The 16890-nt window shown below is 40.6% G+C and overlaps 1 protein-coding gene across 8 annotated transcripts; it reads left to right on the plus strand.

The window, feature by feature from the left end:
* Nucleotides 1–100: 100 nt before the first annotated feature.
* lrrc9 (leucine rich repeat containing 9) lies at nt 101–16177 on the plus strand. 8 transcript variants are annotated; one of them, XM_079370380.1, is made up of 33 exons: nt 101–190; nt 1018–1135; nt 1667–1885; nt 2102–2242; nt 2443–2506; nt 2609–2679; nt 3169–3351; nt 3555–3710; nt 3824–4023; nt 4116–4247; nt 4339–4518; nt 4628–4748; nt 5070–5202; nt 5303–5443; nt 5543–5670; nt 5979–6155; nt 6246–6365; nt 8170–8361; nt 8433–8558; nt 9571–9711; nt 9886–10063; nt 10156–10376; nt 10465–10587; nt 10683–10813; nt 10899–11007; nt 11091–11230; nt 11741–11877; nt 12289–12506; nt 13324–13392; nt 14255–14380; nt 15334–15523; nt 15716–15872; nt 15988–16177. In XM_079370380.1, the coding sequence occupies exons 2-33, from the start codon at nt 1079–1081 to the stop codon at nt 16019–16021; spliced, it is 4515 nt and encodes a 1504-aa protein (XP_079226506.1). In that variant the 5' UTR covers nt 101–190; nt 1018–1078; the 3' UTR covers nt 16022–16177. The 8 variants fall into 8 exon arrangements, 7 of the variants coding, with proteins under 7 accessions (XP_079226506.1, XP_079226505.1, XP_079226507.1 ...); XM_079370379.1 differs by lacking the exon at nt 101–190 and adding an exon at nt 368–454; XM_079370381.1 differs by lacking the exon at nt 101–190 and adding an exon at nt 525–847.
* Nucleotides 16178–16890: the final 713 nt, after the last annotated feature.

The following is a 16890-nucleotide window of genomic DNA, read 5'->3' on the forward strand; positions in this document are numbered from 1 at the left end:
GACCGATTTAACGGCTACCAGACTCCTTCTTCTCCTCTACCGGGGTTGAACTGAAAATGAGCGGTTAACCGAAATGGACACAAACAATGCAGCTTCTTTACTGGTCTTCTCCTGAGTCTAAGGGTTTTGTGGACGCCACAGATGAGGCGGTGCAGTGTGCTGGTCGGTCTGGGAGCAGGATGAGAGAGGAGTGAGGTTGATTGTTTTAGTTCACTGCTCCGACGATGACGTCACGGTGTCCGCTAGGATCAGGGTTGTTGTTTTGGGGCAGATTCAAATATGAATCGGCGTTTTAGGCAATAAAACTAGTCGAAGTGTTTGACATTTTAGGAGCGAATGTGATGAGAATTGTGCCGGGTGAGGTAACATAGGGAGGTGTGACCTAACATACTGATAAGTCAGGGGAAATAGGGAGGCTCAGAGGTGCATAAGGAGATGATCGCCATATTTACATGTCAGTAATTCTCACAGAAGTGTTCAAAAGAGGACATCATTGCAATGGTATTTTTTGTTCTTTTTATTTATTATATCTAAGGCATACAAGAAACATGAATGCAGAAAGTATGTTGTGTGAAATATGAAATTGTCGTGTAGCGCCATCGTGTGGTATCTCTAAGTATGAGCAGCACCGCAAAAAAAAAGTTTCAACATGGCTCCTTAGCAACCAGACGCTGGTGTCCGGAGTCAGGCAGCAGATGCCAAACATTGCTGAACTCAGATGGGCTTCAGACTGTTGGAGCTCCAGAAGTCCGCGGGAATACATTACTTTTCTATGAAGAATACCGTGAAAGTATCTGCCACGGTAGATTGAATCGGATATAGTTTACGTTAATTATTGACATTTACGGTTTGTAAGCGAACAATCCAGATACCTGTACCCAACTTCAACTTTCCCGTGACAACTTTCAAGGCGAGCTAAATTAGCATACATGTGTGGAAAATGTTGGTTTGTTTGCTTACTTAACTCAGACTTTTTTTCTTTTTTTTTTTCGTTTGATAATATGACTTTTTCTTTAGGCTGTCAATACACTGTTTAAGGTGATTATAGCATGAGGGCACGTTTCATGACATTAAAGCTATGATACCGAGCGACAAACAGAAGCCCCGCAGAGACGAGGAGGTGGTCAAAGAACTGGTGAGTGTTGAATTCTGGTTCAGTTAAAGGGATACTTCACCCATTTACATGAAGCTTTGTATCATTAGAAACATGGTAGTAGTGTTGAATGGTCGTGAATCCAGCCCTCATTTTGCCCTGAGACGAGAAAAATATGTTTTTCTTTGCTTGAAAGTTTTCTTCATGTGATGCAAAAAGCGTCATATTGCATTTCTCGTCTCAGGGCAAAATGAGGGCTGGATTCATGACCATTCAACACTACTACCATGTTTCTAATGATACACAGCTTCAAGTAAATGGGTGAAGTATCCCTTTAACATGGTACATGGACATATAGGTTTAGAGCCAGTTATATTGCTACTGCCTCCACCAAATAAATCAGCATTGTCAATTGTCTATCTAGCAATTTATCTAAGTTGGCAGAGCAGGTGCCCTTTGACCTTATGGTCGTGTCAAATTGGGTCAAAAAGTAATCTCAATGTTGATTTTACATGCCAAATGATCATTAAGTGATTCTGTCAAGTCGAGCTAAAGTCTTTATTTTCTCTGTAGTGTATTACCAATGGAGTGTCCTATGAAAAGATTGCTCAAGAAGGAAGCAACATCAGCTCCCTGGAGATGTTCTTCTCTGGTTTCCCCCGGATGGTCGGTCTTAACTTCTTCCCCAGACTCTGTAAGCTCACCATAGTAGGTCAGAGCATCGATCACATTGATGGACTCGAGTGCTGTACTCTGCTTCAGGAGCTCTGGGTTGTCCAGTGCAATCTGACAGTAAGTTTCCAGTCACTCAATAAAGCATTTTTTGGGAAAAGTTTAAACCTTATGCTTTATTATCTGAATTTGTGTCTTCCATTGAATGTAAAAAAAAATAAAAAATTCTGTGCCACAAGCAGTCGCTTAAGCAAAACAGCTTTCTTCACAAGTTAACTGTACATGAGATGTCACATTTCATTAAAGAGTAATTTGTTCAATGTTGTTTTCTTGCAGGAAATATCAGGTGTGCAAAAGTGTCGGCAACTGAAGAAACTCTATCTTTATAACAATCATATCTGTGAAATAAAGAACTTGCAGATGCTGGGTGACCTGGAAGTCCTGTGGCTCAACAATAACTGTATAAGTCAGATACAGGTTTGAATATGAACATCTGAATTCACTTCTAATCTTCTTGTCTGTGTGATTGCATGTTTATCACAGACGTCCTACAAGTTAGCTAACTTGTGAATTTAATTAAGGAAAATTTCCCCCCAAAACACAAATTTTCATATCAGTTAAATGTTCTCATTTTATAATTTTTCCTCATTTTTTCAAATTTCTTTTTTTTCCCAAAGGGCTTGAACTCACTTCAATATCTCAAAGAACTTAACCTTGCGGACAACAACATTGAAAAGATCGGTAGGTTATTTAAACTGTCTGTGCTCTCTGAGCTACTTTTGACTGAGATTCAATCAACTGTCGGAATAGAATAATAACATATTTCTCATAACATATTTAAAGGGCATGGCCTTGACCATAATGTCAGCCTTCAGAATCTCAATCTCTCCGGGAACAAGATCGGCTCCTTTAAGGTAATGTTAAAAACAGACACATGCTTTTATTAATGTTTTCTGCTCATTTTCTAAAATATTATTAAAATCCTTGATCCAAAGAAAGGGACAAATCTCATTCTTGTGAAATGTGGGGGTCTCAGCAAGTTCACAATATCAATCAAGTCTACAATGAGCTAGCTACACAATATTTTCATTGAGTTATTGAGAAGCATGATTTATGTTTTTGTCAATCTTCATTGAATGACATAGTCACGATTACATTCATTTAAAACGTGATCAAAAAAAGGCTTCTTCTGTGTTTGTCATGCATTCAAGATGTAGACTGTAGCTGAGACACTCATTCAGAGTATTTCATCCAAGTCACATTTGGTTCAAGGTCGTTATAAACAAAAATAGCGACCTTACAGATAAACAGAAAAACGTGCTGTCTCCAATGTTGATTGGCTTAACACCTCAGATCATATTTGTGCAGTAGAATTAGCCGTGTGTGCTCTGTCGTTCTAACAGGAGCTGACCATGATCGCCCACTTACCCCATCTGATTGAACTTGCACTGAAAGACCCCATGTTCACCCCAAACCCGGTGTGTCTGCTGTGTAACTATGCCACACATGTTCTATACCACATGCCAGGCCTCCAGCGACTTGACACCTACGATGTTTCGAGCAAGCAAGTCAAGGAAGCAGCTGAGGTAGTGAGGAGACCATCAGAAACCATGTGTTACACTCACTTTTCATTTTCGTGGTCTTTTCATGTTTTTCAAAGTTCATAAAGATATTTCTTAAAATATTTGTGAGATTGCATAAAGTGGCATAAAAGAAATAATCTAGGCCTTCTAAAACGATAACTGTTTGGCTCTTGATTGTTTCAGTTAACCAGTGATTTTTTTTGTAGTCCACAGTAATGAAGAAAATGATGTACTACAACATGCGTGTTCGTACTGCTCAGAGAGACCTGGCAGAGACCCAGCTCAGTTTAAAGGAGAAGAAGAAAACTATGTTACAGTTACCCAAAGAAAGCATCAGAACAATCAATCACATGTTGAAGAATGTACGTGTACAGTCCTTGAAACTTTCTAAAAAATGTAACAGTAACAATAGTTTATGATGATTCATTTGTTTGGTATTGTGCAAGGTTAATTTGTCATTTTGATACCCACCTAGCTTGAAAGGGAGCTCTCCAAATTGCCGGCTGGTTCTAGGACGTCTCCCGGCATGTCGGAGAACACGTCATCTCAACAGGCTGAAGGTTCAGATGACACACCCACCGACATCAGTCATGATCCTACTGTGGAGCGCAAAATATTGAACAAGATTGAAGCACTGAGAGAGAGACTGTTGATATGGACGAGGAGAATAGATGAGTCAGTATATTTGAATATCTTACAGATAGAACTGTTTTATTGACAAGTTATTATTGTACTGCTCTCAGGCACATTACTTTTCCTCTTCTCAGGATTGAGGCCTGGTCCCAGCGAGATATTTCCCAAGCCAGAAACATGATGGAATACACTGTGCAGTTTCTGTTGATGGAGCTAGAAAGTGTTGGGAATATTCGTTTGGAGGAGGGCTGCTCCACAGACCCTTGGTACAGACCTTTGAGCCTTAAAATGAAATCGTAAATTTGACAACTGCAGAGAATATATCCAATGCAAGTTTAACTTTTTTGTTCCAAACAGGTTTACTTCCTGTTGCGACCTCCTGCTTTCCCGCTTCTCTCATTCAGACTTCAAGGTTTATGGCATCAATGGTCTTAAGATCAATAAAGTTATCCGCATCCACAACAGCGCTTTGAGGCTTCGTTTCGAGGACAAATTTCACAACCTACTAACCAGCGAAGAGTCACCTAACTTTTCACAGTAAGCTAAACTATATTACAATAACTAAAAAAAATAAAAAAAAAAGACTTTGTGTTTTTAGACATGTTAACATTAGTGACGTCATTATGTTGATACTAAACTGTTCAAGAAGGAATTACAGACGTCGGCTGGAGCACTTGTTCTACATAGTTGATCCTGAAGGCAATGATGAAAAGGAAGAAATTTTGCACATTCTCGAGGAAGGCTTCAAAACATCCAAACAAAATAAGGTGTGTACTTTGGTGTTATTGTTAGGACCTTAATTCAACAACATTCAGCCCACTCACCAATAATTTATGCCACTGGGCATGTTGAGAAAAACACAAGCCTGTAGTAAGATAAGGATTAGTTGCTTATCCTTTTTGTACCTGTGTAAGTGACGTACTGTGAAAAAACAGAAATGATTCCCTTACAGATACATATACTGTAAAACTTATGCATGACACAGTCAAGTTGTACCATTTAAGCATTATAGTGAGTTGTAGAGACTGGTTTTGGTTGGATTCAAAAGTTAGATCATGCTAACCTTTACCATGTTGACTCTGATCTAGTCCCAGATAGAGGGTGCTATACCTTTATCCAACAGCCTGTTTGTGACAGAACAGCCAAGAATCAAACACACACTGAGTCAGGCCAGCCAAGGCGAGCCTCAGCACTGTACAGATACGATCCCCTTTAGGCGTGGTGAGTTACATTTGATCATTGTTACCATTATGTCTTTATATTACCCTACATTGTGACAACTGGGGAAGCTTGATTCTTTTGTTTTTTTCCCCCCCCTAAGGTAAGATTATTGTTTCCAAAGTGTTTGTGGGACACAGCACGCCTTTCAGGGAGGGAGAACCAGTAAACAGAAACAGCTATCCCAGAGCGTTCTCTGTTTATCGCAATGTGGACGCAAAGCAAAGAATTGCTTTGTGTGAAGGTGAACACTGTAATACTGGGTGAAAGAAGATGTTTTTTTCTCAGTTCTTATTCAGCATTATTTTACTGTATCTTTGTATGTTTTTTTTTTTTTTTTTAGCAGAGAGCTCTCGTTACTCAAAAACAAACACTGGTCCTGACTGCAGTCCCCGACAAAGACAGTGGTTTGTGTTTGACCATGAACTCATCTTGCCTGAGTACATCATTTATTTTGAATACACCACTCGGGTAAGTAGATTTGGTTTTAGTGTTGTAAATATTCATGTTTTTGTTTTTTTCTTAAATCAACTTTCTATGTACAGCCAAATTCTAAAACATGAAATACATTAGGGGCTTTCAATTTCAACAGAAAAAATATATATATTTCAGTCATTCTGATATCGGATTTGTTGTCCTGTAGCTTTAAATTTGTTTCAATTTGATTTGCATTGTATTTGAACATCTATAAGCCCCTATGGCCACTTGTCAACCTAGCCTACCTTTGTAGATAGTTACTGTATGTACCAAGCTGATAACATTGTCTATCTTGTTAATAGAATGGAGAACATCCTGCACTGCCAGGCAATGGTAAAGGCACTCCTTCAAACGATGTCATCCTGGACAAGGAAGTCCTTAGCATGGAGCCCGTGTTAAAGCCTCAGCCAAAGCTGTTAAGTTTGAATGAAAAGGTTTTGCTTAATGTGGCCAGAGCCAATGTCCTCAGTCAGATCACTGTAAGTATTATAGCTTGTCAAATTGCATATTATTCTACAGCAATGTCAAACACTCACAAAATACTTTTTTTGATTGTGTCAAATTGACAGATGCTGAACCTTCATGGCAACAGTCTGAGTAAAATTAAGGAGATTTCTCGTCTCACAGCTCTGCGGCATCTCACCATCAGCTTCAATGAGTTCACACATCTGGATGACATTTCTCACATGGTAAAACTGATGCCAGAAAACATTGTTGCTGGGCTCGGACCTAGCAGTTTTTTCTAAAGTCAAAAGAAAGCTGCTTTTAAATTTGTAAAGTCTTTGTCACATGTAATGCAATATATACTCAACAAAAATATAAACGCAACACTTTTGTTTTTGCTCCCATTTGTCATGAGATGGACTCAAAGATCTAAAATTCATTCCAGATACACAATATTACCATTTCTCTCAAACATTGTTCATAAATCTGTCTAAATGTGTGATAGTGAGCACTTTTGCTTTGCTGAGACAATCCATCCCACCTCACAGGTGTGCCACATCAAGATGCTCATCAGACACCATGATTAGTGCATAGGTGTACCTTATACTGCCCACAATAAAAGGCCACCCTGAAATGTGCAGTTTTTGCTTTATTGAGGGTCTGGGGACTCAGAACCAGTCAGTATCTGGTGTGACCACCATTTGCCTCATGCAGTGCAACACATCTTCTTCGCATAGAGTTTATCAGATTGTCAATTGTGGCCTGTGGAATGTTGGTCCACTCCTCTTCAATGGCTGTGCGAAGTTGCTGGATATTAGTGGGAACTGGTCGTATACGCCGGTCAAGCACATCCCAAACATGCTCAATGGGTGACATGTCCGGTGAGTATGCTGGCCATGCAAGAACTGGGACATTTTCAGCTTCCAAGAATTGTGTACAGATCCTTGCAACATGGGGCCGTGCATTATCTTGCTGAAACATGAGGTGATGTTCATGGATGTATGGCACAACAATGGGCCTCAGGATCTCATCACGGTATCTCTGTGCATTCAAAATGCCATCAATAAAATGCACCTGTGTTCTTCGTCCATAACAGATGCCTGCCCATACCATAACCCCACCACCACCATGGGCCACTCGATCCACAACATTGACATCAGCAAAGCGCTCACCCACACGACGCCACACACGCTGTCTGCCATCTGCCCTGAACAATGTAAACCGAGATTCATCCGTGAAGAGAACACCTCTCCAACGTGCCAGACGCCATCGAATGTGAGCATTTGCCCACTCAAGTCTGTTACGGCGACGATCTGGAGTCAGGTTAAGACCCCGATGAGGACGACGAGCATGCAGTTGAGCTTCCCTGAGACGGTTTCTGACAGTTTGTGCAGAAATTCTTTGGTTATGCAAACCAATTGTTTCAGCAGCTGTCTGAGTAGCTGGTCTCAGACGATCTTGGAGGTGAACCTGCTGGATGTGGAGGTCCTGGGCTGGTGTGGTTACACGTGGTCTGCGGTTGTGAGGCCGGTTGGATGTACTGCCATATTCTCTGAAACGCCTTTGGAGACGGCTTATGGTGGAGAAATGAACATTCAATGCCCGAGCAACAGATCTGGTTGACATTCCTGCTGTCAGCATGCCAATTGCACGCTCCCTCAATGCTTGCGCCATCTGTGGCATTTTGCTGTGAGACAAAACTGCACATTTCAGAGTGGCCTTTTATTGTGGACAGTCTAAGGTACACCTATGCACTAATCATGGTGTCTGATGAGCATCTTGATGTGGCACACCTGTGAGGTGGGATGGATTGTCTCAGCAAAGCAAAAGTGCTCACTATCACACATTTAGACAGATTTATGAACAATGTTTGAGAGAAATGGTAATATTGTGTATCTGGAATGAATTTTAGATCTTTGAGTCCATCTCATGACAAATGGGAGCAAAAACAAAAGTGTTGCGTTTATATTTTTGTTGAGTGTATGTAGAGACTGTGGAAACACTGGGACAGAGGTTTAACATCTATTGTTGCTGTCATTTAAATCTCAGCACAACCTTGAGTTTCTGGACACCAGCTATAACCGCCTGGTAACCTTAGAGGGTTTGAGGGGCTTGAGTCAGCTTAAACAACTCGATGTGCGCTGGAACCAGTTGACCAAGGCTCGAGAGGATACAGCTGTGCTCAGAAAACACACACCAGCTCTGCTGAGGCTTGACACCCGCTACAACCCCTGGAACAAGGTGTGGCCTCCTTGACAAGTTATTGTAAAATGCACATTAAAAGACATACAGTGACGTCTTCTGTTCTCCAGCCTGAAGCAGTGAGAAAGACTGTATTGGGCCGCCTGACCACCCTCACACACCTGGACAATGTGATGGTGACAGAGGAGGAGGCTGCGGAGGCTGTTCACATGGCTGCTGCATCCAAAATAAACCAGGTCAAGCTCTTACAGATACTGTAGATTTCTGTGCAGTGTGACTAAACCAATACATAGATCAAATACCTACAATTATTCAAAACATTTTACATTCAATTAAAAAAAAAAGGTCAGTCTGCGGCCGATTTCTTGATAAATATACAAAGTTTACTCTTAGTAGTATTTTAACGTTTTGGGCGCTGCTGTAAATGTCTTGACGCGCAGTGCAGGTGATTTTACTATTTCCACGATGCAGTTGTCCTTTTTATTTCTAGTGCTCTTGTTGTTTACATAGCAACTTGTTGGCACCCAGGGGTGAGGCGTGATCAGGCACAAAGATTTCTATCTTAAGGACGCAAAAAATGACTTAGCCCTAGACCACCTAAAACTTGATCTAAAGTCTGTGGCTCAGTGTGGCCCTGCTATTTAGAGGACATCCTGAGACACACAGGATGCCAACAGTGCACCAACTCCACATTTAAATATCAGTGTACGTGCTAACGTATTTGAATTGATTTTTTTATCGGATAGGAGGACATCTACCAACACCATACTGTCCTCCTGTTACTCCGTCCACTGCGCATTCTGTCTAATACAGAATAAATAACAGAAACACACATAGAGGCACACACAATCACAATAATTGTTTTTCAAAAGAAACAAATAAATGCATGTTTTCGGCCAACATTTATTTAGTTCTGAGCACTGAACTCACAGAACATGGATGGAGATTTTAATTAATTATTGAGGTTATGGCTTTGTGCCCCATTGCGGAATACTCGTGGAACGTACTGTATAACCAAGGCTTTATCATGTGCCCCAAGTCATCACAGTGGCCATGGGTTCAAATCCAACCTTACACCTTTACTTCATGTCATCCCTCACACTCTCCTCCCAACATTTCCTCTCTTCAGCTGTCCTATCCAATAAAGACAAAGATATGACTTTAAAAGAATCATCTTTTAAATCTACTATACCTGTATATTTCCTCATGCACTTTACTTTATTCAGACCTGTTAAAACTCTGTTGTAGGCATCCCTTCTGGTTCATTCACGAACTAATGATGAACGGCCTCGCAGTCTCAGCCTGCTGTCAACAGCTCAGCTTCTATATCTACTCACCCCTGCACAATGGAGTATTAACACAGAGCTGGAGCCTGAATGGACTACAAACGTAAGCCACAAGCATGCATGTTTATCTGCCAGGCAGTTACTGTTTGTTACAGGGTTTTTTTTATTTTTTAAAGTTAATAGCTTCTTAAGCTGTTATTTAAGCTGTTATTTAAGTCGAATATCTATATTTCATCATGCATGATTTATGTGTTTATGGCCCTTAAATTTGAGCTAGATCACTGCCCTGAACCTTGACAGCCAGAGGATTTCCAAACTGATCAATCTGAATAAGCTGGTCAACCTACGCTGGGCCTCCTTTAATGATAATGACATTTCCAATGTGGAAGGTCTGGAGAGTTGTTTGAAGCTGGAGGAGCTTTCCCTCAACAACAACAACATCAGCACACTCAGTGGTTAGTCAAACTGACGTTATGAAATAATATGATAAAAAGATAAACTTAAAATAAAAGATAGCTTCATCACCTCTTTGTCCGTTTTTCTCAAGGACTTTCCAAACTGCGTTGCCTCAATAAACTGAGTCTAGATGGGAATCAGCTGTCTATCCTGGATGCCTCCACTCTGGATCAGATGCCCAACCTGTCCTTTCTGTCTGTGGAGAACAACACCATCAGTTCTCTGCATGCCATACAGAGAGTTTCTTCCCTTCTTGAGCTCTACATTGGCAACAACCGGATTTCAACGTCACAAGACATCTACTTTTTGAAGGCAAATGAGAGGAAAATAAGGACAGAAAATGTCAGACTTTCCCTTCATTTTGTGTTTTGTGTACTTACGCACTCAATTTTTTTTTCAGGGATTGTCAAATCTCATCATCCTAGACCTTTATGGAAATCCTTTGTTGGAGCGACTGGAAAACTGTCGAATTTATGTTGTGTTCCACCTACCCTCCCTTCGAGCTCTGGATGGCATTGCTGTTGTATGTACTGACAAAAGCAGACCAGTTAGAAATCTCAGATATTGTGTTGATGTGGCATAATAACGCACACCGTTTTTTGTGGTTGTTTTTTCCAGGAGGCAACTGAGTGTGAAAATGCAAAGGACATGTTTGGAGGAAGACTAACACCTGACATGGTAGCAGAGAAGTTGGGCCACTCAAACTATACAGACATAATCTACCTTACCCTGCAGTCCTGCTCTATAAGGTAACAGACAGATAAACACAACACACAACCAATAATGAATGAACATTAACACGTATCCTAATCAAACATTTGTATCCCCTCCCAGGACGGTGGATCTGTCTCCGTCAGACCTATTCTGTAACGTACGCAGTGTCAACTTAGACCACAACAACCTTACCTCTTTTTCAGGCCTCATCTACCTGCCCAACATCAAAGTAAAAAGAACCCTTCAGGTCAAATATTCAAACGCTCAATTTTAATGCAACTGAGTTGTGAGCAATAAAATATTTCTTTACAGGCTTTGTGTCTGAACTACAACCACATTGAGTCCATCTTCCCCAGACAAAAGACCCAGGCCCATCTGACAAACAGACAGATACTCTACAGCAAAGTTCACTCCAGTGGTTATGGCCAACAGAGCCCTTCCAAAGGCAAAGTGTAAGTTTAATTTTTGTGATTTGTATTTTTCCACCGTTTTTAAGTTAAATGTATGATGATGAAAGTTTAGACTGTCACCATAAGGGGGCAGCACTGACCAGCCAATGAGGAAACTGCTCTCTCTAACAGCTAAGTTTTCATAATAGGCATATATAAACCCTTATAAAATCCTTAAGTACATGATGTTATTTAATAGAAATTAGTTTGTGTAGTAATTTATTCAGAAATATTCACTGTTTCTAGAGATGTAATGTCTAATATAAAGTCAATATATTAAGATATTTGACAGTATATTTCTAGTTTCTACATTGTCAGTATATTTTAGGAATAATGATATGATCTGAACAATTGTACTTCCTTTGGTGGAGACCAGTATATGAGCAGTCTTGTGACAGGCATATGTTTGATTGCCTCTGGGTGGTCTGCACCTGTGAAGTTAAAAGAGACAGCAGGAGTGACAAAGGAGATGTTCATTTAACCACAGACTGTCATTATGTGATTTTGTTGAAGGGAAACTGGACCCACTGGCAGTCTGGATCCTCTGATGGGCAGCCTGGAAGTGCTGCATTTGAGTCACAATGGCATCTCCAATATGGCCAATCTGCAGCTCAGCAGGCTCACCAATCTTAAAGCACTCTTTCTCCAAGGTATGTATGGTTGGCATACAACCCCGATCTAACAAATTGTGATCCGTGTAAAGAGTCTGTGAAAAGGCAAACACTGAGAACAAAGTCTCCCATAGACCTAAGGCCAGGTGGGCGATGAGACTTGAAGAAAAGAACCCTGACTTTCTTTTCAATAACTGTTGATGGCCTCTGATTGAGTTTTGCTTTTTCAGGGCTATTTGTCCCACAAAGGCAACATTACTTGTCCTTTCTTTACTTTTTTTTTTGGCTTGGAATCCTTTTCGAAGATGCCTGTGTAATTTCAGTAGCAAAAAAGTAACATTGCCTGAAAATACTTCCCTGAATGCTGTTTGGTGTAAGACATTTACAGTTGTATTAAACTAATGTTTGAGATTTATTTACATTGTTTTGATACAGATTTCTCTGTTCTAGATAATGAGATCAGCCAGGTGGAGGGATTGGAGGGCAATCACCTGCTCAGAGAGCTTGTGTTGGACAGGAATCGCATCAAAGCTCTGGCTGAAAACTCTTTAAACTCGCAAAACGTCCTGCTGGAACTGCACCTAGCAGAGAATCGAATCCGGGAGCTTAACCATCTGCATCCTTTAACTGAGCTCCGCAAGCTTTGTCTTGGCTCGAACAAGCTGCAGGTTAAACTCAAGAAGCAGACACTTCTTTACCGGCTGATTCCGTTTATATTCAGATTGTCTTTAAACAGCATTTTTTGGATGACCTCCAAGGTCACAGTGAGCTTTTGTGTAGTTTTCTGATTTACAAACATACTGATTGGTTCTTATGTAAAATGTATGTTGAAGAATGTATTTCATTCAGCATACAGGGTTATTACTTTTCCCTACATTTGCAAAGTAAGACATGAAGTATAGTAATCATGAGTCATTACCCCCTGTGGTATGCCAAGGGTAGCATTAAGGAAAATCAAGTTTGATTGAAGGTCAGGGCAGTGTGTATGAAGACAGACGTGAACAATCAGGAAACGTGTAATCAGCTTCTCAGCCTGCATATCCTTCTCACCAAGGGCAAGTGATTTGCACTTTTGTTGCCAGTTTCTTCTTCCCTTCACTTCCTTAATGTTTTCATGCATTCAATTAAGACATAAATACAGCAATCAACCCAGCGCAGCAGTTCTCACAGTGGGGGGTGTCTTTGAATCACAGCCAAATGCAGCCATAAACCTGTGAATGACTGAAAACACTTCAGATGCCCTGTTGCGTGCCCAAACTCTCCCATGAGATTAATATGAGCTCACACATGTAATCTCTCCCATCAGCTGCTTCCATCCTCCCAACACCAAAATTATGAAGGGGTCAGGCCTAGTACATATGTCTCCATTATCAACACACAGCAGGCTGCTACGAATATGAAAGAAACCTTACATGAATGGGTAGTGAAGGAGAATTAATTAAAGAGAAAATATTTCTCATTTCTTTGTTTCTTTACTTTTTAAAGGACATCGCAGAGCTTGAAAAACTAGAAGTTCTTCCTTCGCTGTCGGAGCTCTCTGTTGTCGGCAACCCTGTGAGTATTACAGATGTTTAAAGGTTTGTTTTTTTAAATCTTCACCCAGTGATGCGAACGTATTAGCTGTCTGCCACAGGACACTTTGAACTTGTTCACTTGAAAGCAAATCATTAAAAGTATGCTCACAGGCTCAATTTCTCACTTGCACCATCCAGACCACTATCCCAATGTAACTCTGAGGTTCCAAATTAAGCGATTACATGATGGCCCATCTGCTGTGCCTCAAACTGGCCGGCATCAGAGACAAATCCGTTGACCAAATGGCAGGGCCCTATTGGCCCAGTTACATCACCCATCTGAAGCTCATGGATCAGGACCCAATGAAGCCCATGGCCTCTCTATCATCTGCTGGGTTCTGCTCAGCTGTGGAAGTCTCTACAGTCCTTGACCCCATCCCCCTTCTTTTCCCATAGGAAGAGTTAATCCTGCCAGCCAGGGAGCAGAGGCCAGCAGCTACCCCAGAGACAATACCTCCTGCTGTTGACAGCATGAGATTCCTATCTCACCCATGTTCCCTGGCATGAGTCTCTCTCCTCTTTTCCACTGGGCATCCACTGGCATACACTCGCAATTTCAAAACAGCAGCAGTGTCCTTAAGGAACATAATGGTCTATGAATGAACTGGCTTAATTTCTATCCAGGCCAGAGGGGTCCCCTCAGCTGGGTTAGGTGGTCTCTGATGCTGTCAGCTGGGTCTCTGGAATAGCTGTTTAGAACATACTAACTTTGTAAGGATTCACACAACAGCATGGTTATTCCAGATATCAGTCAGGCTTCATGTCCATAATGCGGAAAACTAGTTATGATCAGCATTATTTATTGTTGGGGTTTTTTTGGGGTTTTTTTCTCCCTCTTCCAGGTGGCCAAAAATTCTCTCCACAGACCAGCTGTGGTGCTTCGTCTGTCTTCTCTGCAGGTACTCGATGGTATAACGGTCACCTTGGAGGAAAGAACACGGGCTGAACTCCTCAGTGCTGATCAATCAGTGAGTGGAAAAATACCATGATTGTGACTTTCTTATTTTGAAACTTGTAGAACACTTGAAAAAAATTTTTTTTTAAAAATCAACACTTCTCTATTTATCCTCAATACCTTTTCCCTGATGTAAAGCGAGGCCTCTGTTACTATATGTCTGCCTTCAGGTTTAAATTGAAAAGTTTCTCTGAAATCCTGGCCACATTTCTGCATTCATTTTGTGTGTGTGTATATATATATATATCTCAAAGTGTTCCTCATAACGTGTTTTAGGGCCAGGAATAAGGCGAGTTTAAAGGATGCTCCTACTCTCTTTGTAGTCCTGCATATAGCAGATCCACAGATGAACTAAAACCTTGTTTTCCCAAAACCTGATAATGGGCCTGATCATGTAAGATACAAAACCAACTGAATTGAAAACAATGCCAACAACCTCAACGCTGCCATGAAATCAGGGGAAAATCCTGGATCAAACTCTTTTAGTCCGACTGAATTGATGTCCATGTAACAAGAGACCAGGGCAGTAATTCTCCTGCAGCTCTGAATTAAAAGCAGCCTAAGCCTGCTGGCATCATCCTGCTGATTAGATGAAATGTGCCCGGCCGATAATGCACCAGTGGATTTACCCCCTATTAGCCTGGTCAACACGACCCCCTCTGCTTGTTAATCATAGAAATGAGTGAGCAGAGATCCTGGGTTTTCTCATTAAAACAAAGAAAAGCTCAAACCTCATCACTGCTCATTTGTCACTCTTAATTTAGGCCTTTGACTTCTTTCCTTAATATGAACATTGTTATTGATGAGTTATTATTGCATTTCCCTATAAGATGCATATAAATGTGTATTTTTTATTTTATACATTTGAAGATGAAGCATGAGTGTCTGCTTGTGGTTTTCAGTGTAATCAAGGCCATACAAGTTGGTTGTATTCTCATCACTTCTTGTTTAATATACCTCTTAAAGTCATGTTCCCAGTGCCCTGGAGCTTCTCTCGCCACTACTGAGATCAACCTGCCTGAACTGCAACCGTTTATGCCTCGAAACCCTCCTCTGAGAGCAGTTGGTATAAGTGGGGGACAACATATCTCTGTCCATAGACATGATATCTTACCAACTAATATGGAAGAATCTCTGTATCATTATCCATACACAAGTGAGTGTGACTTTTTCTTATGGAGATCAGGAGTCTCTTGGTATATCAAATTCATTACAATAAGCTATATAAACTTTTTTTTCCTGCCAATGATTTTTTCTATATAACAAACCAGAATAATGATGTGTATGAAGCTTAACCCTCTTCATTCTGGCTCTCTCACCCACACCCTTATATTCATTCTCAATTCAGTGAAGAGGCACAACAATGTGAACGCTCCTCGCAGCGTCCAAACTGACAGTAATTTCAGACACGTTCGGAGAACAGGAAGCAACCTGCTGACAACAACTCTCCTTCCTGATGGGAACAGAGTCATGATCATGTATCCCAACCAAGAGAAAGACAGCAGGTGGGTAGATAAAAGCTATTTGCAGGTCTAGTTATGTTTCTTTTATAATATGAAAAATCAATATAAAGATAATACAACTGATTTGAACTGTTTACTTTGACTTTTTATCTTTAAGATTTCCAAATGGTGGCAGATATCCTCCATTGTAGCATCCAGAAGCAGTGGAGCACTCAGCATCAAAGTGAAAAATACTGGACAATCATTACACAATCTAAAGGTTAACACACACAACAGCTGATGGTGGTTGTGTTTTTTTTATCTTTATGTATATGAGCTTGGGTTATTAAAGACATCCCACAAACTAACTTTCTGTAAGCCTGGAACAGTCTTAGAATTTCAGTTTGATATAAAAAGTATTCAAGGATAGAGAAAATTAGGTTCATTGTAATGCATCCCTTTCAAATGCTTACATAATGACTTTGACCTTATTTTCTATCCACATACATGAATCACTAACTATGGTAATCTGAGGATGAGAGGTTTTGGTCTCATTTCCTACAGCCATTCCATCCTTGGCCGCAAACAAGTGGGAAAAAAAACACTCACAGATGTAACAGCGTGTAAGGGTGGCATGCTGCATCCACTGGGTCAAAAGCATCCCAACAAGTGGATAATCCAGCTTTAGCACACCTCTCTGTGGACAATAATCTGTGGTCGCTCAGATAAAGATGTAATCCTGAAAGAGGTCCAAATGGATTTCAGAGATTGTCAGTTTTATCATGTTAACCTCTTTTTGAAAAGCCCAGCACAGTTTTTGACTAATAGGCAAGTCTCATGCGTTGTAACTGGAAATGAATCTACGCCATTTGATATTTATGATCTGAGTTCTGCTCAGCATGAGATTATAATCCTCTATGTCTTCCTTTCAGTTAAAATTAGTAGTTCTGTAGTTAATAAAAACATAAATCTGAGCCTTACATGTGGAGGACGTAATACAGGATGTATTTTGTGATTCAAAGCGTTTTCATTCTCAGACTTAAAATTGGTTACTAGACAATAAAACATTGAAAAAGGTTAA

This window comes from Symphodus melops (assembly GCF_947650265.1).
Source record: "Symphodus melops genome assembly, chromosome: 19".
In the NCBI taxonomy this organism is placed as follows: domain Eukaryota; kingdom Metazoa; phylum Chordata; class Actinopteri; order Labriformes; family Labridae; genus Symphodus; species Symphodus melops.